General features: G+C 51.3%; 9 protein-coding genes across 9 annotated transcripts; 6 read left to right on the top strand and 3 right to left on the bottom strand.

Moving 5' to 3' along the window:
• Nucleotides 1-142: 142 nt before the first annotated feature.
• Nucleotides 143-2,013, top strand: BDV14DRAFT_206610 (TauD/TfdA dioxygenase family protein; the record flags this gene model as incomplete). Its single annotated transcript, XM_073774937.1, has 4 exons — nucleotides 143-409; nucleotides 463-537; nucleotides 590-657; nucleotides 713-2,013. The coding sequence occupies 4 exons, from the start codon at nucleotides 143-145 to the stop codon at nucleotides 1,293-1,295; spliced, it is 993 nt and encodes a 330-aa protein (XP_073633821.1). The 3' UTR covers nucleotides 1,296-2,013.
• Nucleotides 1,217-2,591, bottom strand: BDV14DRAFT_162123 (peptide-methionine (R)-S-oxide reductase). The gene is made up of 3 exons (XM_073766854.1): nucleotides 2,377-2,591; nucleotides 1,859-2,254; nucleotides 1,217-1,759 (listed from the first exon to the last, which is right to left on the bottom strand). The coding sequence occupies exons 2-3, from the start codon at nucleotides 2,088-2,090 to the stop codon at nucleotides 1,389-1,391; spliced, it is 603 nt and encodes a 200-aa protein (XP_073633820.1). The 5' UTR covers nucleotides 2,091-2,254; nucleotides 2,377-2,591; the 3' UTR covers nucleotides 1,217-1,388.
• Nucleotides 2,592-2,732: 141 nt separating this feature from the next.
• BDV14DRAFT_162119 (ORMDL family protein) lies at nucleotides 2,733-4,755 on the top strand. Its single transcript, XM_073766853.1, has 3 exons — nucleotides 2,733-3,457; nucleotides 3,559-3,917; nucleotides 3,970-4,755. The coding sequence occupies exons 1-3, from the start codon at nucleotides 3,256-3,258 to the stop codon at nucleotides 4,015-4,017; spliced, it is 609 nt and encodes a 202-aa protein (XP_073633819.1). The 5' UTR covers nucleotides 2,733-3,255; the 3' UTR covers nucleotides 4,018-4,755.
• Nucleotides 4,756-4,878: 123 nt separating this feature from the next.
• BDV14DRAFT_3834 (uncharacterized protein) lies at nucleotides 4,879-6,887 on the top strand. Its single transcript, XM_073776660.1, has 2 exons — nucleotides 4,879-5,016; nucleotides 5,074-6,887. Exons 1-2 carry the CDS (start codon nucleotides 4,911-4,913, stop codon nucleotides 6,672-6,674), a joined length of 1,707 nt encoding a protein of 568 aa, XP_073633818.1. The 5' UTR covers nucleotides 4,879-4,910; the 3' UTR covers nucleotides 6,675-6,887.
• Nucleotides 6,888-6,971: 84 nt separating this feature from the next.
• Nucleotides 6,972-9,543, bottom strand: BDV14DRAFT_162115 (calponin homology domain protein). Its single transcript, XM_073766852.1, has 2 exons — nucleotides 9,009-9,543; nucleotides 6,972-8,952 (listed from the first exon to the last, which is right to left on the bottom strand). The coding sequence occupies exons 1-2, from the start codon at nucleotides 9,173-9,175 to the stop codon at nucleotides 7,254-7,256; spliced, it is 1,866 nt and encodes a 621-aa protein (XP_073633817.1). The 5' UTR covers nucleotides 9,176-9,543; the 3' UTR covers nucleotides 6,972-7,253.
• Nucleotides 9,544-9,553: 10 nt separating this feature from the next.
• On the top strand, nucleotides 9,554-10,699 carry BDV14DRAFT_3776 (uncharacterized protein). The gene is made up of 3 exons (XM_073776648.1): nucleotides 9,554-9,741; nucleotides 9,797-9,913; nucleotides 9,973-10,699. Exons 1-3 carry the CDS (start codon nucleotides 9,669-9,671, stop codon nucleotides 10,335-10,337), a joined length of 555 nt encoding a protein of 184 aa, XP_073633816.1. The 5' UTR covers nucleotides 9,554-9,668; the 3' UTR covers nucleotides 10,338-10,699.
• Nucleotide 10,700: 1 nt separating this feature from the next.
• Nucleotides 10,701-12,860, bottom strand: wetA (developmental regulatory protein WetA). Its single transcript, XM_073776647.1, has one exon. It carries the CDS (start codon nucleotides 12,577-12,579, stop codon nucleotides 10,912-10,914), a length of 1,668 nt encoding a protein of 555 aa, XP_073633815.1. The 5' UTR covers nucleotides 12,580-12,860; the 3' UTR covers nucleotides 10,701-10,911.
• A 2,809-nt stretch (nucleotides 12,861-15,669) lies between these two features.
• Nucleotides 15,670-16,782, top strand: BDV14DRAFT_194638 (uncharacterized protein; the record flags this gene model as incomplete). Its single annotated transcript, XM_073771966.1, has 1 exon — nucleotides 15,670-16,782. The coding sequence occupies one exon, from the start codon at nucleotides 15,670-15,672 to the stop codon at nucleotides 16,780-16,782; it is 1,113 nt and encodes a 370-aa protein (XP_073633814.1).
• Nucleotides 16,783-20,587: 3,805 nt separating this feature from the next.
• Nucleotides 20,588-25,537, top strand: BDV14DRAFT_162109 (uncharacterized protein). Its single transcript, XM_073766851.1, has 2 exons — nucleotides 20,588-23,582; nucleotides 23,649-25,537. The coding sequence occupies exons 1-2, from the start codon at nucleotides 21,168-21,170 to the stop codon at nucleotides 24,939-24,941; spliced, it is 3,708 nt and encodes a 1,235-aa protein (XP_073633813.1). The 5' UTR covers nucleotides 20,588-21,167; the 3' UTR covers nucleotides 24,942-25,537.
• Nucleotides 25,538-25,803: the final 266 nt, after the last annotated feature.

Below are 25,803 nucleotides of genomic sequence, written 5' to 3'. Positions count from 1 at the left end.
GGCCTCAAGATAATGCAAGCTTCTTACTCCAGCTCTTGGCGGTCGCACAGTTATATACGCGCATGCGACCTCTTCATTGTCAAAATGGGAAGGCACGACCTAGCGATAGTCTTGCATAACCAGCAACGGCAGTCACATCGCCATGTCTACTGAGCCTCTGTATCCCGCCTACCTTCCTGTGAGGCCGGAGGGCTTCACGCCAACTCTGGACATCCCAGCTTTTGATACGGACGAGCCAGGTCTACGAGCAGATCCTGAACTGCCCGATATCCAGACAACAAAAACGGGAATCAAAAATATCACGCCGCGCGTCGGGACCGAAATTTGCAACTTGCAGCTTAGCCAGCTAACTCCAGCAGGTTTGGATCAAGTAGCGCTCTTAGCTGCTCAGAGAGGTGTCCTTGTGTTTGTGAGTTTCTTGATATATGCAGATCACTGTCCATCATCTAAAACTATGTGCAGCGGGACCAGGACTTTGCCGATATAGGGCCGGGAAGGCAATTGGAAATCGCGAGACATTTTGGACCTCTACATAAGGTATTTTTTTTTTTCACTTTACGACCCATAGTCAGAGCTAATTGAGGATAAGCATCCGACTATGGGATATCCCGAGGGGACTGGGCCGGAGTTCCAAGTGGTGTATGCTGACGAGAAAGTGTACGCTCTAGCTTGCTTCCATCAGGTATAGCACCAGGGGCTGACAGGCACACAGAGGGAACCTCAGAGACCTTCTAGGCTCGCGAACAAACTACGATCTCTGGCACGTCGACCAGACTTTTACCCCAAACACACCAGGAACCACCTTCTTTTGGGTTCTGGAGATACCTGCATCAGGTGGAGGTGATACAGCTTTCACTTCACTGACTGCAGCCTACAAAGCCCTCTCACCAACATTCCGCGAGGGCCTTCATCGCCTGAAGCTTCTACACACGAGCGCCAGCATCGGAGAAGTTGCCAGGGTAGGTCAAGAGCGAGCGCTCAAGGAAGCTGTCAAGACAGAGCATCCGCTGGTCATATCACACCCAGTGACGAAAGAGCCAGTGCTGTTCGTCAACCCAACCATTGCTCGCCAGGTCGTTGGGTACAAGCCTAGCGAGTCAGATCTATTACTGGGGTTCCTCCATGATCACATTCGCTCGCTAGACTTTTCGTGCCGAGTCTCTTGGGAGAAAGGGACGGTTGTCGTCTGGGACCAGAGAACAGTCGCTCACTCGGCTGTCCCTGACTTTGCAGACGGAGAGCGCCGCCATATGATCCGCATAATCCTATACGGAAGTCAACCGCAGCCTTCGTAGACAGATATCATGTACTTCATTCACTTCATACTATACCCTCAATATATCAATGTACACAAACAACTTCAACCCCTTTCTCATCTTGTGCGTAAATCAAGCCTTCGCCTTCGCCTCCCCCTCATCCTCCGCAAACTTCAAACTAACACTATTCACGCAATGCCTCTCATCAGTCGGAGTCGGGTACCCCTCCCCCTTAAAGACATGCCCCAAGTGCCCGCCACAGTTCGTACACGTAATCTCGATCCTCTCCATCCCAAACGAGCTATCCGTGTGTCTCGACACAGCACCAGGGACGGAATCAAAGTACGCAGGCCATCCGCATCCGGACTTGAACTTGTGAGATGCCTTGTAGAGCGGGGCATTGCAGCCAGCGCAGTTATAGACGCCGCTTGCCGGGTGATGCGAGTCGTATTCGCCTGTGCCGGGCCGTTCGGTGCCCTTTTGGCGGAGGATGCGGAATTGCTCTGCCCTTTGTTAAATTTTGCATTCATGACGATAGTTATTTCGACTTCAAATGCTAAAGTGGACTTGTTTCTTGTTTGAGGCGGAGGGTAAGATCTCACCTGGACTCAACACCGCGCGCCACTCATCCTCACTTCTGTTATCCGGCGGCGGAGCCATGGGTTCTGCTTGTGTGCGAGAGCTGAATAGAGATCCTAGGAATGGGATAGCTGGAGCGGACTTGAGGATGGTTCTCGATGCAGGAGATGGAGCAGGAATGAGCTGCGGACGCACGGCGGGGAAGCGGATGAGGGGCGATGCGAGGATGCGGAGGGAGGCCTGAAGAAGGCGCATGTAGGCTGAGTAAAACTTGACTTGAGTATTGCTGCTCTGTGGTGTGAGCGGTATTTTCTGGGCTGGTAGGTCAACGGTATTGAGTAGACTCAAATCTCTCAAAGACTTGGAACGTCAAGAGGTTCGTTCAAGTCGCCTCCGTGCTTCTCTGATCTGGAGGTTACCTGCTTTACGTCATCTTCGGTAGCGTTCGCGGACTGTGGGGGTTGTGGCAATGTAGACATGATAATTATTCATGCAATGATGCGAGGTACAGGGTACATAAGCTGGAGGTTTTGATGCTTACATTGTAGAGACAGCGAGGAGCTACGTTGGTATAGAGTTGGTTGTGGCTGAGGACCTTGGGAAGACCCAACGGGTCGTTATATATTTTTGAACATCAACACCCGGTAACCTCACCACATGCAAAGTACCTTACTTATTTCGAAGCATCCAAAAGTGTGACATCTATGTCAAACGATAATTATCCCACAATCTATTGAACGCCTAAACAAGTTTCATTAAGTTAACCGAAATTTATTTTGTTAAGATCTGAATGAAGAAGAAAAGACACTCTGAGAACGTTGAGGTTCATGAGATGAACTGCGCTACTGCAAAGATCAGTTTGAGATAGATATTTTAGGAGACTTCTAGAAAAGCACTGTGGTCTAGAACGTAGACAGGCATAGAGTCTGGCCACAATGTGAACACCTCCTCGCCTTCGGATGCCTCGCTGCAGCTATTATTAGACACGTCCCATAGCCCTCCTATTATTCTTCACTAGGACTGAAACTCTGGCCTGCATTTCCGCCTGAAAATTAGCTCCGACTGCTAACTTTTTCATCTAAAACTTTTGAGGCCGAGGCAACTTCTAGCACAAAAAATTGACTCCTGAGAGCTGAACGGTTGAAGGGGAATCCAACTCCGTGAATCGATATTGTTGGTGTCCCGTGACCAGCCGATCGGTCGGAACATCTCCAGTTCCTCCGTGCCGCCATTGTTACTCGCTGCTACTTGGTATCATTAACTCTATCATCCCTCTCCAACGTCGTCATCCTCGGTCCTTTTCCTGACCTTTCTTTTTCCTGTCTTTCTTACTTCGTTCAATTCCCTCTCCTTTATCACTTTTCCCTCAAACTACCACCCGCTCTCCCGATCCAACACCGCCAAAGTGTCGTCCCTATTAATGCCCCGTGCCATCTCCTTCCCACCGGAGGTTGATACAGGACCGCACCGGCTGGCACCAGACCACAACATGTCTCAGAGCAAGGCTGGCAGACGGAGAAGGTCCAGCAGCATCATTTATCAGGAACCCGCCGAGTCCATCGAGCACACTAGCGATCAGGCCGCTCTCCCGAATCTGAATGCGAACTGGGTTAATGCTAAGGGTGAGTGGTTTGCGTGGGCTGTTGTTGAGATGCTATTGGCCTTTATAACCCCGTTGCTCTTCAAAAGATACACGGCCACTAACATATCTACGTCGCTACAGGTGCCTGGACTATTCATTTCGTTTTGATTGCGGCCTTGAAGATCTTCTACGACATCGTCCCCGGCATTTCGCAGGAAACATCATGGACTCTTACCAACATCAGCTACATGTTCGGATCCTTCCTTATGTTCCACTGGGTGCGGGGCATCCCCTTCGAATTCAACGCTGGCGCTTATGACAACTTGAACATGTGGGAACAAATTGACAACGGAGACCAATACACCCCCGCGAAGAAGTTCCTGCTCTGTGTACCAATCTGCCTTTTCCTTCTCAGCACACATTACACCCACTACGACCTGACCTACTTCGTCATCAACTTCCTGGCTACCTTGGGGGTGGTCCTTCCCAAGCTACCTTTCGTATGTTCTCTTTCTGAAAATGGCGCGGGGCTTGGTTAACATTGACAAACAGTCACACCGATTGCGGATAGGTCTTTTCTCCGATATACCTGAAGAGTAGTGAATGACTCTCTTCCTTTCCGGCTATTTCCTTCCCACAACTTCCGCTCTCACCGCATCATCGTCGATTATTCTTTCATTGTGTTTTATTTCCCCCCTTTACTGGCTACTACGCTCCTCCACTACTCTTACCCAACCTCGTCATTTCTTAATACCTACCATCTGCTCTGCGATCATACTGTTGGCGGACTTTGGCGGCTTTACTTTTGCAGCGGCTCTATCTTTGCGACCGGCTCGGGCGGGCCTTTGTCTCTGAGCCGGAAATACAGTATGATCTACGAGAGACATCAGACTCTACCGACGCGAAACAAAGCGAACCCACTGGACCTCAAACGACACAAAATATTGGGGATAGAAGGTGTTTGGCGGGGCTATAAAGAACAGATATTGTACTACTCAGATATCCCACTATTCTTTCAGGATGATTGTTTCGTTGCTTCGTTTCTCTCTGTATTATAAGCGTGTGTTCTCTCTGTGTTACGGGCTGATTTGGTCATGCAATTACTGGAGTCTCACTGCAGGCTTACCACCATTAAGAGTCGCTCGAATTGATTGCTTGATGACTGCGTCTGACGATCCTTTATTCGGCCCGGTGAGAGGATGGAGGTTGCAAGGCCGATCTCTGCGTAGGAGTAGATTTGACATAAGAGGCAACTGAAACATGTACGAAACAGACAAAAAGCAGCAGTACATAAACAGAAAGTAAATCTATCTAACTAGTAGTATGCCTGGCGCTGGAGGAAAAAGGCAGCATCTCGATGATTCTATTGGTTGATGGCTGTAATCTAACCTAATCAAGCAATACATTGATGAGGCGGCATTCTTTCCTAACGGCGTCTTGAATGTACTTTCTGCCATCCAACACGATACAGTTAATCATTACCTTTGGCCTCGATGGCCGCTTCAGATGAAGAGGCTGCTCTGCCTCACCGGCAATCTGCCAAACACCTGCCATTTGAGATAGTCCGGCATGTCTCTAGCTTTTTCGAAGAGAACCTCCGTTCGTGCCCCTCCCGCGCGTTTTCGCGTCGCAATATACTAACCAAGCTGTCTACAGATACTCAGGCTTTGAGATTACTCCTGAACGCCCTCAGCACCCATACCGACGCGTCCACACCTACTATCATCCCATCCCCGCAACATCTCGCACTCGCCGCTACCTTCCTCGTCCACCCCTCCACCACCGGCCGACCCAAGACAAACGAGCAGGAAGACGCACCAAGTATATCGCTCCGCTTACTGCGTTTGGTCAATAGTCTTGTTGGGCCTGTCACTGCGCAACTGAGCAGAGCTTTCGCATTCAGGCATTTCGAGACTTCGCGCCATGGCGGGCGACGTCAGTTGGACGACGGAACGGCGAGCAGATCTGGGGTCAACGGCGAGAAGTCGCTGAACTTGGAGCAGGACATTAATATTGACCTGGCAAACTCGGCTTCAGTATGGTCGCGGGCGGAGGACTTTTGGCATGCTGTGGGCTGGGCCTTCAATTGCGCCGTCCTGCACCCGGCGCGATGGGAGCGCTGGCGCATTTGGTTGGAGTTCATGTGCGAGGTCATGGAAGAGGACTGGGATGAACGCTGGAAGAAGAGAGAGGAGAATCCATCGCATGACGACCAAATATTAAAAGACAGCATCATATTCCAATATATCAACACCTCTCAAAGCGGGTTCGGCCGCAACCGTCGCATACTGCGCTCCATCTTTGCCGACGGCGCAGCTTCCTCGGGCAATGAGTTTCGCGAGGTCTTTCACAAGGAGCTGAAGCTGTCGCGGAAGAAAACCAACAAGGAAAAAGAACCGAAGAAGAGGGAAGCAGCAGTCAACATTGACGCAGACGAATACGGCGACTTCTACCTTCGATCCGAAGACGAAGAAGAAGGCGGTTCTTCCGGCCGGGAATCCAAACGCCCACGCAGAGAAAGACCAACGAGACCTACAAGAAAGGCGGCAACGACAGCAGCGACGCTGACATCAACAACTACCCCAGGCTCCCCATCAACCCCAGACCCAACCATCGTATCCTCTCTCCTAGGCGACACGGTCTCCATCGCCCTCCGGCAACGCCTAATCCACCTCCTCTCAACCGTCTCCCAGTCCTTCCCCAAAGAATTCATGGACCTCTCCGACCTCTACCACTTCCTCGTCGAGTTTATCCGCCCTCTCCCCCTCCCAATTTACCAAGCCTTCATCTCCCCGCTCGCCCTCCCCTACTTCTCCGCAGCAGCACACTCAACCCTCTGCGAATACATCCTCTTCAACCTCCGCGAGACCGCGGCCCCACAAACAACAGACGAATATCTCACGCAGTCAAAACTTGAAACCTGCTTCCTCCCCTATGCAACCGCAAGCTCATCCCTCTCTGATAACGTCAAGATGTCGCTTGCCCTTGAAGCACTGATCATCCTCCTGGCCGATAGCAATATGTTCCAAGTCACAGAGGAGACGAAGCAACTCACAAACCAAGGAATCATTAGGCGCGCGCAGAACGCACAGCACGAGACGCGGAAGAACCAGCTTGCGCGGATGTCTGAGGACCTAGAGTGGAGTTGGCTGGGGGAGAGCGCGGAGCGCTTAACGTTTTTGATCGAGGAGGTCCTTCCCCTCAGTACGAGCGCGAAGGGCTCGTCGTTCTCTTCGCCGGCACCGGGATCATCCTGAGGCTGGCTGTCACGTCACGTTAATCTGGTATATTAGCGATAATATTTCGCAGGCTTATGTCTTGGAATTGCATTGGATACATTGCATTGCATTGTATTGCGGGTTTGCGGGTTGCTGTTTTGCTAGAAGGGGATATCTTGTCATATTGCGCTTGTCTATCTATCTTGTTTACTAGATACCCTTAGTCTGCCTTGTCTAATACCAGTCTGTTATGACATATCAGTATGAAATTAGTGTTGCGCTCCGGATGCATGTGTGCTAGTCAGGTCGACAGAATTCGATGAACATTAATAAAGTATCGGTAATATTGACAAGTAGGAATTAAGTTAAAACATCTAATCTAACAATACGCGGTAGGAATTGACAGTGTGCTTTGACAAAGAGACAAAATAGAGAAGTTCATCTCCAAATGAACGAAATACAAAAGCGGGTGGTGGCCGGCTCCCAAGGAAACCAGGGACGGGGTACGATACAGTATCACTAATAAACAAGAAGCCAATGCTTAGCTAGCTAAACTTAACGACTCAAGGAAAGAATGCAGATAGACCAATATCAGCCAGGGTGATTGGGATTGGAGGCTCACGGAGGCGGCCTAGGCCCAATAATCTGGCGTCTCGCACCGCCAACACCAAGCCCCGGACCACCGCGATTCTGGTTATCACCGCCCATGAATCCGTACTGGTGGACGTCCCAAGCTCCGCCTGGACCAGCGGCCATGGAGGAATCCTTAACGCCTCGCGCCGCAGCTTCCTGCGTCTGCTTCTGTTCCTCTTCCCACTCTCTTTGGCGCTCGCGCTCGCGCTCCATTTCGCGCTCGAGGAGGGACTTGGAGGCCCACCCGCCTGCGCGGGTCTTTTGCTGGGACTCCATGCGGCGTTTGTTCTCGGCGTCGACTTCGGATGTTGTGGTGTAGTCTTGGAATTGGTGGGCGGCAGGCTTGCGGGGGATTGGCGCTGGGTTTGAGGAGAGGAAGCGGTCGACGCGGTTTTCTGAGGGCTGGGGCTTTGGGGGCTGGGCTTGCGCTTGCGCTTGCGCGGCGTGAGGGTCTGGTAGAGGCCGGCGAGGGAGGGCAGGCGGAGGAGATTGTGCTTCGGCAATGGGCTCTGGTTCTGACTGTGGCTGTGGTTCCTGATGCCGTTGCCATTCGCCGCGGAGGAGACGGCGTTCCTGCTCCAAGGATGAAAGATCATAGCTCGGCTTGGGAGGGACTGGGACTGGACGTTTGGTCTCAACAGGCTTATTTTCCTTCTCCTTGAATGACAGACGTTCGCGTTCGTAATCAGCCTCTCGTGCCTTTGCACGCTCCAGTTGTTCCTCTAGCTCCCTGATCCGCTGGCTCTCTTCCGATTCACTGGGAGGCGCCGGGGCGGGTGCGGCTTGACTAGCTCGGTATTGGCTGAGAAATTGGCCAGTAAGACGAACATCACTCGTTCCTCGTCGTTCTTGTCTCTCCTTCTCCAGTTTTTCCTCGGCCTCTCTCTCCTCACGCTGTCGCTGTTGGTCCTCTTGCTCCCACTGCCGTTGTTCCTCGTCCCATTGTCTCCGCTCCTCTTCAGCATCCTGGCGTTCTTTCTCCCTCAAACGGTTCGTCTCTTCTGCCCACCTGCGGTCTTCCTCTTCTTTGGCACGTGCCTCGTCAGCTTCGCGCTGCTGTTGACGGATCCGTTCTTCCTCTTCCCGCTCGAATTGGAGTCTCTCCTCCTCTTCACGCCTGCGCTTCTCCTTTTCCGTAACGCTAGGCACATGAGGAGCCGCGGTAGTAATCTGCCGACGAGCACCAAATGCAACTCCTTGGTTTGCTTGACTAGCACCACCCATGAACCCATACTGGTGGATATTCCAAGCTGGCTGGGTCACGTGGTGATCCGATCTTTTGGTCCAACTGCTGACAGCCTTGGGTGATCTCCCGGGGCTCGAACGTCCAGAATTGGAATTGGCGTCGCTGAGCCCCCTAGATCTGGTCGGCGTGCCCAGGCCCTGACTAGAACCAGTCAAGGACGGGCTCAATGTACCGGTCTTGCTCTGGACTCCGATTGCACGAGGGAACTTGCCAGGCTGTAAGGCGTTGGCTCGACGGCTGAATGCGGAGATACACTGGAGGACTTGCGCAGGATCCTTGGCCTCGTAGAGGTCGACGGTAAGGAAGACATCATGGGGCGGAAGGCTAAGTGGAGGAAGTTGGCAGGCGCGAAGGAAATGCGAAATATTCTCCATTTGGACGAATGGCATTGACGATTGTTTGTATTTGACACCGGGGGAAACCGCAAGGTTGAGGAGTCTGTGATAGGCAATATCGTCAGTAATCTGCACCAACCAGTCGAAATTATAACTTACCTGCATAGAGCGACGCCATCCTTGAGCGCTTCGAGAAGATCACCGGGTTGTAACTTCTCGCGCAACACTTCTTCAATCCATGACCGGACTTCGGCGGCTGCTTGCGGGGTATAGCGGGACAGGCGCAAGTTGCGCAGGTCCTTGTCTAAGGATGTGACGGACGCCATACTCGGGGTGTGTATTCGATGAGTCTCTCAGCAGACACTCCTGCAAATGAAATATAGATATTTAAAGGCGCCAGGTGGCTGATTCCGGCCTGAAGCGAGGGGTATAGTCGCAGCTTTTGTTGACAAGGGCGGCTAGAAATGACGTAACAGGGGCTGAATCGAAGGGAACGACGACTAGCACAGTGATAAGGCGGGCACACGCAGAGCGCGTATAGTTATAAAGCAAAAGTGCTATCTCAGGGACGAGATGCAGTGAGAATTGCAGAAGAGAAGAAGAAAACCGGGGTGAGAATGAGAGAGGGCGGGAGTGGCATGCCTGATGGGCTTCGTTATTTACCGTACGGGTATGTAAGGAAGGTAAGCCGGTGACGTCCCCATTGCGGCGCAGCCACTCGAACCTGCGAATACCTTCATTAGCCCTCACCCAGCACAATTTGACTGCCTAATCTTATTTCTTACGCTTATAATTGGCACCTACAGTACCCGCAGACAGATGAGTCCGATCAATAGTCTGTGGTTCAAGTGGAAAAGCCTCCGGTTACCCTGGCGAAGATCCTTTCTCGTCGGTATGTTCGCGACCCCCAGGAAGCCCTGGAAATCGATCCTAACACTCCCTACCAGGCCAAGATCTGGCGGGAAACACATTCTGGGAATTCAAGGATCAATTGAATGCGGGCCGCTTCCGCCGGATCCTCAAGCCGAAGCCCAAAACCCACTATGGCGACGTCCAAGTGAGCCGTGAGTTCTCCGTCCCTGTCTTATTATCATTGTACATTTCTAACTCTCGTCGCTCACAGCGCAATGGCACCAATGGCTTCGCTACGTCCGACCGGAACCACCGTCCCTCCTAGAACAGCAACAAGATGTGCTAAGACAGCAACGAATCCTACAACTGGCTGAAATGCAGAAGAAGAAATGGGAAAGCGAACAATCACAGTTGGATGCGCCGGCAGCGCAACAACCAGGGCCAGCGACTTCAACCACCGACCCGACGTTGAATGCTGCCTCCGACGCCCCAAGTACAGGACCGCAGTCCCAGAAGAAAACTTCAGCCAAGGACAAGACACCGAAGGCCAAAGAGGACCCGTTCTTCCGGCCAAAGGACGTACCGGGGGAGAAATGGCAGCCTGAGTCGTGGACCCCTACATCATCCAAGCGATGAGCAAGGCTTGCGGCCAAAACGGACTGTGATATGTATAGGGCTATAAAATGCCGTCGTATGCTCAATCGCATTCTGGATCTGGTGCCAGCCGGGCACGTGTGTTGGATTTCAACCGCATCTACCAGTGACCCTGGCGGAAACGCATCAGCCTTCTCATGTTGTATCCAGGGACGGATCGGATGCACCAACAGCGATGTACCGGATTCTAGTCATCGCAGCGGCGTCGTGTGGCGCAGGCACTTTGATGATCTCATCAGATGGATCTATCTTTAATCATGTACACTATATGTATTATGTTGCTATAGAAGCGGAAAAGCACCATTAAGATCAAGATTTTAGAATTGGCAAATGTAAACTAATAAGTATAAATGGGTATTATCCTGATACTCCGTAGTGCTGTCAGATCTAAGTCTTCGACCGGGCTCCGATAATGAGAAATGTACTCTATGCGCCAAAACGACCAGTGCTGAAACGAGAAGAACAAAACTTTAAGCCAACAAGAAAACGCAACAATGCAATTAAAAACACCCAAACATATTACAGTGTATATGTTGTTGGTACAGAGCGCTTTTATCTAGCAGAAAACGGCTTCTAGGGCTTCGACGTCCCCACCTGCTTTCCGTACCGCCCGCAGCGCAGCCTCACTGAGCTTGCGACGGCGGTCGCGAGCCTCCTGCTCGCGCCTAGCTTTTGTTTTGGAGCTGCCGCTGGGAGCGACGCCCGTAAGGATTTTCTGGCTGTCATTGGCCGTGAAGTTGACAAATGACACTGCCGCTGATTTCCCGCTCTTGGGGCTTGTACTGGGGGTCTTGACAGGCTTTGGTGCAGCGGTTGATTGACCGGGTGATTTGCGGCCTTGAGGGCGGCGGTGCATGGCCCTCATCGCCATTACATTGCGGATAGTAGATGTGTTCGTTGGCATCGCGTTTGTTTTGGGAGATATGGAAGGTGATCTCGACGGGTTCGCCATGTTTGGCGTTGTGAAGGAGGATGTGTCGATGCATTGCTGGGGTGCTTGCGTTTCAAGGTTGTACGAGTTGTTATTCTGCGCGCTGGCGGTTGTTGGTATGGTTGAAGAGGAGAAAGACGAAGATATATCAAATGAGGTGGCAGGATCCAGCTGAATCATAAGACCCCCTGTTAAGAGATCACTGTTATTGGCAGAGGCTTGAATTGGCCGCTGCGGAGCTGGGGATGCAATCAAATGTTGATATGAAGCATGGCGTTGCGCCACATCAGATGGCATAGGAGACCACCATGTCTGCGGATCATGGCTTTGTAGCTCCGGGGTAAACTGGAATGCTGGTGTACCGATGGCATCGGAATTCCAAGAAGACATTGAGTGAGGATCTGTGGAATGTGGCGACGAGAAGAATTCACCCGCCGAAGGAGGGCTTGGTGTCAATGTAGATGCGTTTGGCTGATTTAAGTATCTTTGCTGTTGGCTGGCTAAGTTGTGCGAGGACGGTGAAGGCATGGGGATTGCGGGAGATTGAGTGATGTAGTTAGAATCAAATTGCTGATGCATCTCTGTCGGCGCTTGGAAGCTCTCCACTGAGTGGTTCATCTGCGCAGTCGTGTGCTTAGGGAAGTTCTCTTGCTGAACGAGAATGTCAGACGGCGGTGGCGACAATGGAAGGCATCCATCCGAGTTACGGACGGCGTAATTTTGCAGTCGTTGAGCCCAGGCCTCAGGGTAAGCCATCTTACTGTTCCCTTTCTGAATCCCAGAGGAGCGCATCAAGCCAGGAGAGAAGCTTTGTTTGCGCAGTAGGCCGCGGCGATCATGAGATTCTCGCTGGCGGCGGATTGTCTTTGGAGTGATTAGACCTCCCTTGGCCTTAGAGCCAGGAGTGTCTGGAGGGGTTGAAGGCGTCGAGCGGGGTACGGAAACTTGGGAATTCTTTGTGGAAGGGGCCTCGAGGTCAACGTGCGACTTCAAGAGAGCTGAAGGTTGAGTACTATCTTGGAATAGGCTGTCGAAGTCCGCAGAACAGCTCGGGTCCTGCGACAGAGACCAAAGGTCCTTATTCCAGTCCCGCGCGGTTTGGCGGGTGTGCGGCGTGTTGGTAATAACTGGGGATTGGTCGCCACAGTCATTAGAGAATGTGTCAAGAGGGAATGCTTGGTCGAATTCACTGGGGAACGAAAGATCCTTGTTGGCGTCTGTGCTTGACGTCTCCATATTGACGTATTGATTAAACAGGTCATTGAATGAATGATCAAATGGTTGGGCGAACATCTTGTCAGCGGGAGATCTCCTTCCGTTTGCGGCGAGGAAGAGGCTGCCAGAGACTTGACCCAGTCTGTTGGGAAGGAAGTGAGATGTGATTGACGATAAAACCGCGGAAGTCAAGTATGGGAAGCTTGGGAATAGTGGCCGGGGATCCGCAATAGTGCTAATCTGGAAGGGTGCAGATGGAATGCAGCACGTATGAACTGTTTGCTTGATGGACAATCAAAGAAAACACTGCAAAGATGCAAAGTAGACAAAGCAAACAAACAAAAGAGCGATGGCCCTATTTGAATTGCCACAGGTCTTGCCAGCCTCTGAATTCCCTTCGCATTCCAGTTCTTCTGAAGATGGGACAGGAATGCGCACTAATGGCCTTGCGGGGTGTTGATATCGCCTGCCCTCTGCCAATCGAGCCAGGATGAACGAACTATGGATTCCAAAGTAACCTTAGCCACCAATCATGGGCATGGAAGATGAGTGGCTGATCAAGACACTCGAACCTCTTTCACTGCGTGACGAGGGGTTGGTCTCGAGTCCTCAATGGCCACCCGCTGGAATGTAACGAACGCTATGCCTGAAACGGGCGAAGGGGTATTGGCCAGGCGAGCAAAGGCAGATCTTCCGGGTGGCAGCGGGTATGGATAATGCTGAACAATTCGGTGTGAGGACGTGCAAGCAATAGTCGCAAATCAGTCGGCTCCGACGGCAGAATCCGTTTAGACTCGCCTGAAGTAGGTACTCTCAACCGTGGAAGCGGGCTCATGAATATAAGCGTCATGATGGTTCTCGACCAAAAGCCAACAGGATAAAAGTAGTATCTCGGGGCCACAACGATCTGCAGCAGTCACTCACCCACCCAATCGCGATGATCAATTCCCTACAGTCAGTGGAGCAAGTATTCTTTTTCCTCTGGCTGTCCAACCCGCTGAGGCTGACGAAGCTTGATCAACCTTCTGTCGAGACTTGATGTGATGGAGCTAAGTCGCCAGGAGGAATGTGCGCCCCCAGCAACAATGCACGGAATAGACCTCTGGTATGCTAGAGGATAAAGACACACGCGTACTTGGCACATCTGTGCGCCACTTGTCTGGGGAGCATTGTGAGATCTGCATCGCTGAAAGAGATTTTTGCTTCAGGTTGTGCTTCTATTATTATCCCAGGTACCAAACTGGCGGAGGTTGAACTGGAGCTCGCATTTTCGCATTCAGCCCCTGTCACACCAACCCTCCCAGTCGTCAAGCTCATCGTCTCGCTGCACTTGTTTGTTTCGCTAGCCTGAACGCATGGGGGTGAGCTCGTGCTGCAGGGGTCGGAGCTTAAACGCGGGTTTCGAAGGTGTGCCCAGGTGGTTTCTTTGTTCTCTGCCCTAATGTCGGTCTGTCATGCAGCCCATCCAGGTTTCTTTGTTCTCTGCCCTGCAATCGGTCTGTCATGTAGCCCATCCAACAAAAAAAGAAGGGCCCTATTGGTCAGCCCACTCAGATATAGTTATTTTCTGTTCAGTTCGTGCGCTGCGCCCCGGGTAAGGATAGACACCAGTTCCCTCGTGGTATCTTCCTGCGATCTGGGCGTCGGTCTCGGGGTCATGGTACAGGCCGAAGTGCGCAGAAACAAAGACCGGCACTCTGGAAATGTCGAGGAGTCATTCCTCGAGCCGACTATCTCGGAATAGACACAAGAGTGCTTGTTAGGGCAGGCAGAGGGGCAGCCCACAGAGGACTGGACAGGTACATTTTCCCATAATGGCACATTTCGTATCAAAAGCCACGAAGAAGAATTCTCAGCCCCTTTCAACACCGTCATAATTGTCGACCACAATACCACGGCTGGGAGGTACCAAGGGATGATCCGTAAAAGAATGCAATGTTATTGTCAGGAATAGAAACACCGCCGATAAGGAAGGATGTTTATTCGAGCCGTCATTGAGCGGTGCATGTTGTGCCATTGCTAAGTGGCATACGGGATGACAAAATGATCCCAAAAGAGTCCGAGACAGTAGATCAGGAATATTGGGGGTCATACACTTGCGACTATCGGGCGACTGGTAGACAATTCCTGAGCATCGAGTATTGAGTATTGACAGAGGGGACGACGGAGTGCAACGAAGCCCTCATCTAGCCTTAGGCAAACATAAGTCACGTGTGCCATTATTGGAGATCGGAAGCGAGAGTGTATCACATGATCAGTACACTAAGCCAAAAATGGACACCCAGGCTAAAGCCGGCCCGATGTGAGGAGTCACCTGGGCGTCAGCTGCCTTGCCTTTGTCGATGACGGAAACCTCACAGCCTCTTTCCCAGAGTCAGCAGAGGGCCTCTGTCTTCTCTTCTCTTCTTCTTCCCTCTCCAGCACTATCCCGTGTGCTATTATTTCATGCACTATCGTCCCTCCACGTCTGAAGCCATTATCTTCGTTTCTATCCTTCGTCTCTGAGTGGTAGTCGCTTGTTCTCGCGCCGCCACCCCTCCCCTCCCCGCGTCTACCTCGGACAAACCTCCCACGAAAAGCGGGCGCGACCTCATAGAAAGCCTTCACCCTCATCCTCAAGATACGGTTTCATCACTGGCACTAGGCTGTGAACTCCGAGCCTATACTCATCTGAACCTCATTTTCGCCATCACCCCAGGATACGAACCGCGCGTATCCCTTACTCGCCCCTTTCTCTCTTGCCATCAACGACTGTCTACATGTATTTCGCCAAAGAATTCACTCTAAGAACCACTTTTGCCTCCAAACAGCGACTTGAGAGTATCAAAAACACCCATCTTACTACAAACCCAGAGAACTTGACGCGCGACTCCAATATGTACTCTAAGATCCAGGCCGAGGGTTGCCCCTGTCTCCCTCAGTAATTTGGACCTTGCCCACTGTTTGCCATGGACTCCTACAAGAATATTGGGAGGCAACTGAAGCCATACTTCTACAACAAAAACAACGATAACAATCTTATTGACTCAGCTAGGTTTCCGGCTGAGAGCTTTCTTGGAAGCAGAAATAGAGATTCGCTTCCTACGCAGTTCGCTTCTCAGAACTTGGCCTCCTGATCGGTCCACTCTTCCAGGTGAAGTGACCGATATATCGGCTATACGCCCCACAATGAGCGTTCAGAACATGGGAAGAAAGTCCTGGGAATCACTTTCATCCACCTTTTCGCATCTCGAAATCTCCTTGTCTCGGGACAGTTGTTATGCGTCAGACGACATGTCTGTAACCTCTGTTCAACATACTGTCCCCAGCGCAGCTTTGCTGCCTCCAGTGACATCCACTACGGATAATTCCTTACGCCAGCTCCCAAAACCAATCCTGAAAAGGACGTATGCTGAAATTGAAGAGGACGAAGAGTCAGAGTCAGGCTACGCCTCGGATGATTCGTCGGAATATAACGCCGATGAAATCTTTGAAGAGGACGACGATGATCTATGCGATATCCTTGATTGGGATGAAACCTCCGACGTCATGTCTGAACTCTGTATTGATGACATCGAGTCGTTTGATGGCTCATTCATTTCATTCGAATCTAACGTCCGCTTTGACACTCAAGTGCAATACATTGAGCCTTTGGAGTATGAAGAGGAGGAGGAACAAGAAGCTGACACTGGCATGACTTGTCATGAGATGATGCTCCTGGCACGCGCGTCCTCCTACCCGAACAAGTCCCATGAGGAAACATACAGCGGAGCAGAAACCAGCGACATTGACGATGCTGATCACGAAGCCATCTCTGATTCGATCGAGCAGCTGCCTGAACATACGGGCGATATCCTTGACCTTGATAAAAAGCTTTTTGTAGCCTACATGAACGGCATCAACGGCATCGAGAATCTTGAGTATAAATCACGACTTCGTGCTCGGGTTGCGGATTTCAAATCAGGTAGCGTGTCATCGCCTTTCCTGGACCTGGACAGCGCCAATGCCGTGTATTTCGACACGGTCCTCAGCCATGTGATCGGAACGTTTCGCAACATTGTGGTCAAGGATGAGTTCATGGATCTTGTCAAGTCAAGCAGCGATGCAGAGCATACGCATGAAAGACCAAGATCCAATCAGGATACATTTGATAAAATCGAGCGCCTGTTATGTGAACGCTTGACCAACGGCGATGTGACCATCGGACCCGATGAACTGAGCTTCTTTGCCAGCGGCGTTGCCTACGCACTTCAGAACTGGAAATGCTACTCGTCGTCCAGCGCTACTGACACTTCCGAATAAGGGCGCAATCAACATGCCCCCAAGCCAAAAGTCTTGTTATCGACAACCACAATCTACGTTTTACGAACAGTCATGAAAAAGGAATGCATTAAGCGGGATCTAAATGTTTTTTTTTTTCTATATCAAGCGATAGATTACAAAAGTTTCAACAACGAATCTAAACCATCATCTCTAATCGCCTTCCCTCTTATCTCTCTCGTCTTCCTGCAGAAGATAATTCAGTCTACTTTAGATTGTTCCTTCGGCCCCTGTAGATCTTCATCAACCCGCTTCCCATTTGTCCGTTGGCGTTGTGCACCTCATTCCTAAACGGTCGATATCTCCGGCTGCACTGCGTCCAGGTACTGTATGCAACTTGGGATCAGCATGGCGCGAGGACAATGCTTTTGTGACTGTGCTTATTGCTGACGGGCTCGTTCTATGCTCCAATCCTCGGATTTGGCTGGATGGGGTCTTTGCTGCTTGTACCTAACTGGTAGGTATGAATGACGGGATGATGCTTGATCTTGAGGTCCCGTCAATTGTACGGTATCAGTACGTTGCGAATAGCTGGACAACTATATAGATCAAGCCAGACCCGGAAGATGGAAGTAGGTTACAGCATGTCTTTTTGCATCAACCCTTCTCGCAGAGTATACAACCAGACCATCCTTCCGCGTCTCACCTAACGGCAACTGCTAACCCGTACTGCAACAAGCAGGTTGGATATGTCTGCACTTTCAAGAGGCCTCGTATCCAGTCAGCTCTTGGATATTTGAATTGTGACTAATATGCAAGCTAAAGCAACCAATCTGCGGTAAGCTTGTTCTACTTATATATATATAAAGCCATGCCAAGAGACCGAGCTCTCCTTGGTTCTGCTGCGCTATTCGCTTGTACAGAGTAGGTATTCAAACTTCCTGTTTATATTCTCAAGCTCGATAAGAGTCAAGCCAATATATGAAAATGCATATGGATGAGCCTATGTCATCTTAAGATAACCATCGAGCGGAATATGATTTCATGGCTCTATACTTACTAGGTATACTAATTATATACACAGGAGATGGTCAAATCTTATATAACGATCAATTACAGTTGCGGGCAAAGCATGTGAGATATGTACTCTGTACTTGCCTGCTTAGAACAAGGAATCCCTTCTCAGAAAGATAGGTAAGCAACTCTTTTAATGGCTCAAAAATAGACAACTTATCGTTCAATACTCACTGGATACTTGCTTACTAGGCAGAGTCGGGTTGATGTAGCACTCAAAGCTCGCTGGCGGGGTCCAGCCTTTATGCGGTGTATCTACTTCGTTTACGCACACCTAGGTCTGTATGCGCACCTGCATAATCTTCTCTGCATGGATTCGTATTCCAGCGATATCACGCAAGCAACTGTCTACCTGTACCTATCTATCTATCTACGCCATGACGTTCCTTAGTTCTAAATTCCTGCCCCCAAGCAAGGTTGCGCAAGCTAGCCCCCAAGCAAGGGTTTGTGAGGCCGGCATAGCCGCGTTTGCCCATTTACCCTATGTTGTATGCTGACTGGCCGCAAGTAAAGAAGTAGGTAAGATAGCGCAGTTGAAGAGAAAGCGTCAGGGATCAAAGTCGTAGCCCGAGGTTTGAGATGTGCATGACATGGGTGAGCTCCCGTGGGGGCTAGAGGTGAATTCAGTCTAATGGGTTCCTGGCCTCGTTAAGTGCTACTCGTCAGTGGATATCTACAATGGAATCGCTGAGCCCAGGGGTTCTAGCTGGTGCTAAATAGGACTGCCGGTAAGTCTCAAGGAGGTCGTCTGTCCTAGGTCTCCGTCAGGTCTCAGATGAGACGAGAGTGTCATGCTGGCTCCAAAGTCCGAACCAGTGGCGTACTCTAAGAAGGTCGGGACATTGCTGTTCGTATTGACTCCACAGTAGCCTTGAAGCCTCAAAGCAAGGAAGAGCTCGTGATGGCGGGAACTGTTGGACCATGTCCTTGACGGAGTGGAGTATGAATAATCTGTGCATAAGAGCCGTTTCTGAGTCAGGGATGACCGTTTAACTATAGCCTGAGTATGACTATTTTGAGATACGGCAAGCCAAGTTTCAACCACATGGGTAATATCAACCGAACATCTCCCGGGAGAATATGGGGACAGAGTTGCGGTGAGAACTCATCAGCGCATGTTTTTTCCCTAAAAGAGCGCGGTTGATAAGAATGATCGTAATATGTCTCACCATAAGCTTACCTAGAAACGCCTCCTGCTCCGTTGCGATCTGGAGATTGAAGCGCAAAGGAGCCAATGATCGATGCGGAAGAGGTCGATAAACTCTGACCATCTCGCTAGGCCACGCACAGAATCTCCGACGCACGAGTCGCGCGAACCACAGTTGTATCCATGGTTCGTGGCTTTGAGCTTGGCTGGATTCGGTTGAAGCTCGATGGAAGCGACAAGCGAGGAGCGACATGAACCAAAACCCTGGTTGAAGCATGGAGAGGGGCAGCAGAAATGTGGTACGATTGGTCGAGAGAGCCAGTTGGGAGATGGGAGGGCCTGACTCAGTCGGGGCTCACGCTGGAAAAGTTGGCATCTGAATCGAAGATGCTGCCGCCGCGTGGGTACGAACGGAGCTGGGACCATAATTGTTGAAATCGACAATCATTCCCGAGAACGTCCTTGACACAACACTGGGCATCATTATGCAGTAGAATGTCAACCATGCGAGCTTGTGTCCTGAGCGCGAGATCGGTGTTTCAAGAGCGGCATCTGTCACTGTACAGCGTGGACAGGAGCGTAGACTATAACCTGGGTTTACGTGCTCATGCGACACCGGCCAGGCCGATCTTGGGATGACGCGGATGAGCGAGAATCAAAGATAGCTGCGGTCTTTTTGAAATCACTTCTGGTGGCCGTCATAATATGCTGTGAGCCTGTGATTGAGGCAGTGTGATGGCATGTCTACTTGATTATTGGCGTTGTCTTCCCCGCGAACCCTGGGGCGAAGGAAGACAGCCGTTCTTCCTGAAAATTGGCCTTGCGCGGTATCTAATCATGAAGAGTACCGGCTCTGAGGAGATGAGGCCTTGATCGAATTTTAGAGTAGTAGTTGTCAGACAGATGAATTGGAGGTTAATGCAAAACTTAGAGGAAAAGCAAGCATGCAAAGTCCAACAGTCTTCTCCAGACTTCGGGCCCCAAGCGCCCCTTTCCGACTGTCGAAGGTTCTTTGCGCCTTCCGGTTCCTGCCTGATGCGGTTAAGTGTGCGTGGGGTCTGGCCCAGTCTGGGTCGGCCGATCTCTCGGGCTGCTTTCTTGTAACTTGTGTGTACAAAATGCCATCTGCGCTGTTATCATAGGCTGATGCTGTTGAGTATTAAAATCAATGACATCCTTGGGATTTCATTGTGTCGTCCATTATTGACCAGCAGAGGGTTTGGATCCTGTCAAAGAATGGCAAGATCGCACCCAGTAGATTGGACCGTGGTAGATTAGCCCCGGGCACCTGCCAGACTATTGAAATGGACACGACCAGAACCGTGGATAGACGGATGAACTATGAGTGCTTGCCTGCACATCTCGGGCAACGAGATGACTGCAAACGACGATCGCAGCAAATGCTCCGCGCCGGTGCCCTCGTGCTGGATGGACTCGCATATCTGCGCCAGACTCAGGGACAGCACGACGTGTGCCCCCTCGCCCGGTCCACTGGCCTCCCGCACGTTATTTGCTGCAGCACAGATCCACCGTCTCCTGATTCTGCAAGACCATCTTAGTCTGGGAGAGATGCGGGTACCTTAATGGACCACTGGGACTGGATGTTCGCGATCAGAGACACTGAGAGAGAAATTCAACTACTCGACTGTGCCTGTCAAACCATCGCCATCCCAGACTCCTGAATCTTCCCGTCTTTCTTCTTGCATCCTGGTCATCTTCCCTTCGTCCACCTAATACTATCTATCTCCTTTCACTCCTTCTCTGTTACTCCCACTCTCGTTACCACCCCTCCCGTCCTACCGACACTCTTTGGACGAAATGAACAACGGTCGCTGCTGATTGCTTGACCTGTCACACAGGGTACGTTCTGACACCAATCCAACTCCGCCTCCCACGCTTCTCCTGCTCCTCCTTCTCTGCCTCTTTCTTTGCTTTTTCTCCCGTCAGCGCCTGGTGCCAAAAAAGAAAAATATAAAGGAGAATTATCCTCGGAAGCTTTGCATCATTCTAGTGCTCTCTCATGGAAAGTGCGGAGCGAAAGAAACAACAATAAAAGATCGTTTGGCCGGAGATCAAGGACGGAGATATTCCAAATGTCTGATGTGGCTTGCAGTTGACTAACTTGGTGAAAGAGAATCTTTGACTCCTAGGATCTGATCATTTTACACTATTGACGTTTCCTCCCCACTTTGCTTGTCATTCAAGAATGCAGCCTTTAAAATCCCCAGACTCCGAGTATGGATCGGGGTCAGTCCTCTCGCGCTCTCGATCTCGCTCTCGCAGCGCCAGTATCTCTAGCGACTCGCAACTTTCCCTGATGCATCTTGCTCCTCCGTCCGTGAACCCGCCTCCCTCCTTTATCGCACCGGCCTCTGCTTCTCAAATCATCACTTCCGACCAGGAATTCAACACTGCCGATTTCGTTGCCGACGAAGACGATGATTCCGGTGCCCTCGTCACCGCGGACGCCCTGGCCGCTCTCAATGGATTCCTCGACCATCTCCTCCTGAACATTCTAGGGGCTGCCAAATCTACACAGCTTGGCTTTATTAGACCCGCTGTCGCAGATGTTCTCAAACCCCGACTAGCCAATCTGGTTGTTTCAGTGGCCGACGAGGAATTGAGTGAATACCTGGGAGAAACGGAGGATGAAGAAACCGAGTTCCGAGGCGGCCAGATTCCGAATGGCGAATTTGATCTAATCCGAACCTGGAAGTTGACCCGTCTGCGTTGCATGGTTTACACTCGTCTTGGTGACATGGAGGAGGATGATGAGGAGGAGTATATCGCGCAGGAAGGTCTGGTCGATGATGATGGTGCCCCTCGCAGGTTTACCAACCACATTGGTAACATTACTCCTGCGGCCGCCATCTTTTTGACCTCGATCATCGAGCACATCGGAGAGCAGGCTCTCATCATTGCAGGAGAAACGGCTCGATCTCGACTTGCACCTAAGCTTGCTGTTGAACAAGATATGGAACCCAAACTCACTGTTGAGAATGATGGTGAATCCAAAGAGCAAGAAGAGGAACACGAAGTCAAGGCTAGAAGCAGCATGAACCGACTGGTGGTTGAAGAGCTTGACGTGGAGAAATTGGCCCTAAACCCGACACTCGGACGGCTATGGCGGACGTGGAGGAAGCGCACCCGTACACCAAACCTATCTCGACTGGCGTCCCGCGACTCGCTCCGACGACGTCCTGGTCTTAGTCTGCACAGTAGAAAGAGCAGTTTTTCTGTGGCCGACGACTCGCAGTCGCCGCTTTCCCCTCCTCTTGAGGAGCCTCACTCGGAGACCCAGTCTGAGGTTGACCCAATCTCTGTTCCTCTGCCCATGAGCAAGTACGACATTCAAGAAATTGAGAATGCGGATGATTTCGACACCGGCGAGATTCGAACCATGCAAGCTGTGGTCGCCCACAAAGTACGCCCTCAGAGTCTCATGGTGCTCACTCTGCAGTCCCCCAGGTCGCCTGGCTCTCATGCCAGCTCGCCTGCTACGCCTGTGAGCCGAAGTCTCCCACCGGCCCGTCATGCTCGGTCTCGCTCTCTACCAAGCGCGGCTTGCCCCACTGAGAGCCTCGAAGCCGAAAAACCCGAAGCGACTGAAGCGACTGAAGCGGTTGAGGAGACTACTCGAAAACCGTCCACGGCATCGGAGGAGCGCCGACGCCTCGAGACAATGTATGAACAAGAGGAGGCTGAGCGCGAAGAGAACATGGAGGTAGATGAAGTTCAGACTGTTGAGGCTACGGCGCAGCCCACTCCACTAGAACAAAAGGATATGCCTTCGGCAACTGTGACAAGTGCAGCTGACATAGCTGAAGCGTCAACGTTTCTGATTGAACCAGATACTGAGATTATTGAAGGCCAGGGAACGGCCGAGAAGCCATCCCAGAGTTTCGTTCAACGGCCAAGGCGAAAGACGAGCAGCGATGGTTCGCGTAGAGAGAAAGATTCTACCACCTCCACGCCTGTGCCAGTTGAAGAGGTCGGCATTGCTCGCTCCCAGGAGATGGAGACTGAGGATGTACCCACCGAAATGCCTATCGCTGTCGCCATCACTACACCAACCGCAGAACCAGCTGCACCTCCCCCCTCAGCTCAAATCCGCCCGTCGATGGAGAGCGTTCGCGGGTCGAGGCCTCCCTCCAATTCCGGTGACAGTGCACGTTCCAGCTTCTCCCGCCCCTACCATCGTCCCGGCCCGCTCAACCTGACAAGTGGCAGTCAGCGCTCTGCGACTTCCTCCATTTCGAGCTCCGCAACCGAGCGGGCTGGTGTGCAGCGAGTTCAGGGACGAGCTTCAGCTTCCACAGCATCGTCGCCTCATCCTTCGACACTGAGCAAACCTCGCAGATCAGATAGCTTTAGCAGCAACCGGGAGAAACGGCCAATGACTGCCAATTCTGGCACGTCTCAGGTTTCAACTAAATTGAAAGGTATAATCAACCGGCCAAATGAGGGCGCTTCTCCACGTCCTCGCCGTGATTCCGAAACAAGTCGAGTTTCTGATGGAACTGGAGATTCGCATGACGATAAATCAAACTTTGATGAAGTGATTCGCGGTGAAGAGACCCTTCACTTTACTCTCACACCCAAGAGCGTGAGAGAGATGGACGTATGTTACCTTTCTCCAGAATCATTCGTCTCTGAAAAGCTTAATCAGTCCTAACATTCCCCATAGTTCCCCGATGCGCCGAAGTGGAAGGCTCAGCGTTCAAATACATCTGACATGACGGACGAAGGATCTCGACGGACGCCGACACTGACCAGCCAACCCTCTCCAATCCCCAAATCTCCAGAAGTGGCTAAGCCCAAGCACAAGCCCGCCCCTATTGTAGTGCCTCGTGCTCCTAGCTCGCAAAAGTCGAAACCTGGAGTGGCTCGGGACGCCAGACCCAGTAACGATACCGTTTCTGATTTCGCAGAGTTTATCCGGAACTCCGGACCTGCCAGCCCCCCGCTCTCCAAGTCACCGACACCGACCCCAGGCGGTCGTCAGTCCTCGGATACCGCAGAGTTAACCAAGAGGACTTCTCGGACTACTTCACGGGCTCCCTCTCGGGCCGAAAGTGCACTCTCAAACTACCGCGGACCCAGACCACAAGCCCGAACTGCAGCACTTCCCAAGAGCGAATCAAATTCGACTTCCGATCTCATCGACTTCATCCGTGAAGGTCCGCCCACTGCGGGAACACGTCGCATCCCGCGCACTGTCGCTCCGTTCCGCAGCACCATGGACTCGGAAGACATGGCCTACGAGCATGGTACTCCCTCAATCACCAGTACCCAAGACGAATCAACAGCCACCAAGTCACAAGTATCTGTCGGCTCGCGCACCGGTCTTATCGACTCCAAGAAACCCAAGACAGCACCAGCACAACCGCCCTCTTCCGTTACAATGGCGTTTGACGACGAAGATCCTATGCCGAAGCGGACACGGCGCCGAGTGCCCGACCCCTACGACCTAGACTGGGACGATGAGGAATTCGAAGCAATGCTGGAAGAGGAAGAGGAGCAGGCGAAGCCAAAGCGAGATGAGGAAAGCTTGATCGACTTCCTTCGCAACGTGCCTCCACCTGCGTCGGAGCCTGAGGTGCAGCCTTTCTCCGTCAACAGCGGCCGTACTAAGACTCCTACTGGTGGTACATCTTCGATGAAGGCTCGTCTCCTTCGCAACACATCATCGGATAAGACTGCATCAAAAACGCCCTCATCAAAGCCTTCGATGACCTCTCTTCGCCAGCAGTCGGATCAATATTCTCGAAGACCGTCCAACTACGCAGCCAAGTCGAACTCGGAACGCACCAACACCGACGCCATGTATGGCCTCGCGTCCGTCTCGGAGCGACAGACAGAGACCAGTACTCTGGCTGACTTCCTCCGGAACACAGGGCCACCCGAGCCTCCCCGGCCTCCCCCCAAGGACTCGAGCTTCTCTCGCTTCTTCGTCCGGCGCAAGAAGGTCGAGGCCTGATCCTCTCTATTCCTTCTTTGACCAACAATCTTTTCGTTTTCAATTCTTTTATCAATGACGAAGTTTCCATGTCCTTGGTGATGACCTGTCTTTGAGCGCTGCGAGACGTCTGATGACATTTTCCCCCTTACCTCTCATTTCAAGCTGCAGGTAGACATCGGCGTTTACCTGATTTCATTATGGCCTGCTTCATTCCGTGGCTCTCTTTCGCACCCTTGCACAGGATTACTTCTCTCTGCTCTCGCTGCCATCCGACTCTTTTGGTTAACAATTCTTTCCATCTACGTTCTACTTTCCTTCTTCAGCTTCTGTCCAATACCCCTTGGTTGGTTTCTTATTCATCTCATACATATTTTCCTTTCTTTTCACAAAAGGGCTGGGTACATATCTTTAAATGTCGGTCAATCTCTTTTTTTTTTCTCACTTCTCTCGGCGGATTTTTTTTTCCAAATTTCTGGCCTGTCTTGTCTTATCATCTATCCTCTGTTGGATCTGTCTCACTATCTATCCCGGCTATCTTTTATGGCGTCTATCTGCCTACTTTTTCTTACTCAATTTATAGAAACGGACTCTGCTATGGAATCAACTGTCTTTACCTTTTTGATTTTACCTAATCTGGAGGTCCGTAGTCACTTCCATGCGCTGTAAGATATCGCCTATTATTAGCGCCCCTTGCATATTCATCAATCGATTAGCAAAGGCAGAGGTAGTCATTACGCATATAACGACATCATATCATAGTCTAGGTACCTAGGTCACCCAACATACAACCCTCTAATCCTGAGCTATTATTATTACTGCACTATCCATATCCTTCCAAATTCATATCCCGTATATTCATTCTATCGACGGCATCGCATCG

The sequence above is a fragment of the Aspergillus stella-maris genome (assembly GCF_047715825.1).
Source record: "Aspergillus stella-maris strain CBS 113639 unplaced genomic scaffold BDV14scaffold_1, whole genome shotgun sequence".
Classification (NCBI taxonomy): Eukaryota; Fungi; Ascomycota; class Eurotiomycetes; order Eurotiales; family Aspergillaceae; genus Aspergillus; species Aspergillus stella-maris.
The sequence above is the reverse complement of the archived record's forward strand: the minus strand, read 5'-3'. Positions and strand labels throughout refer to the sequence as shown.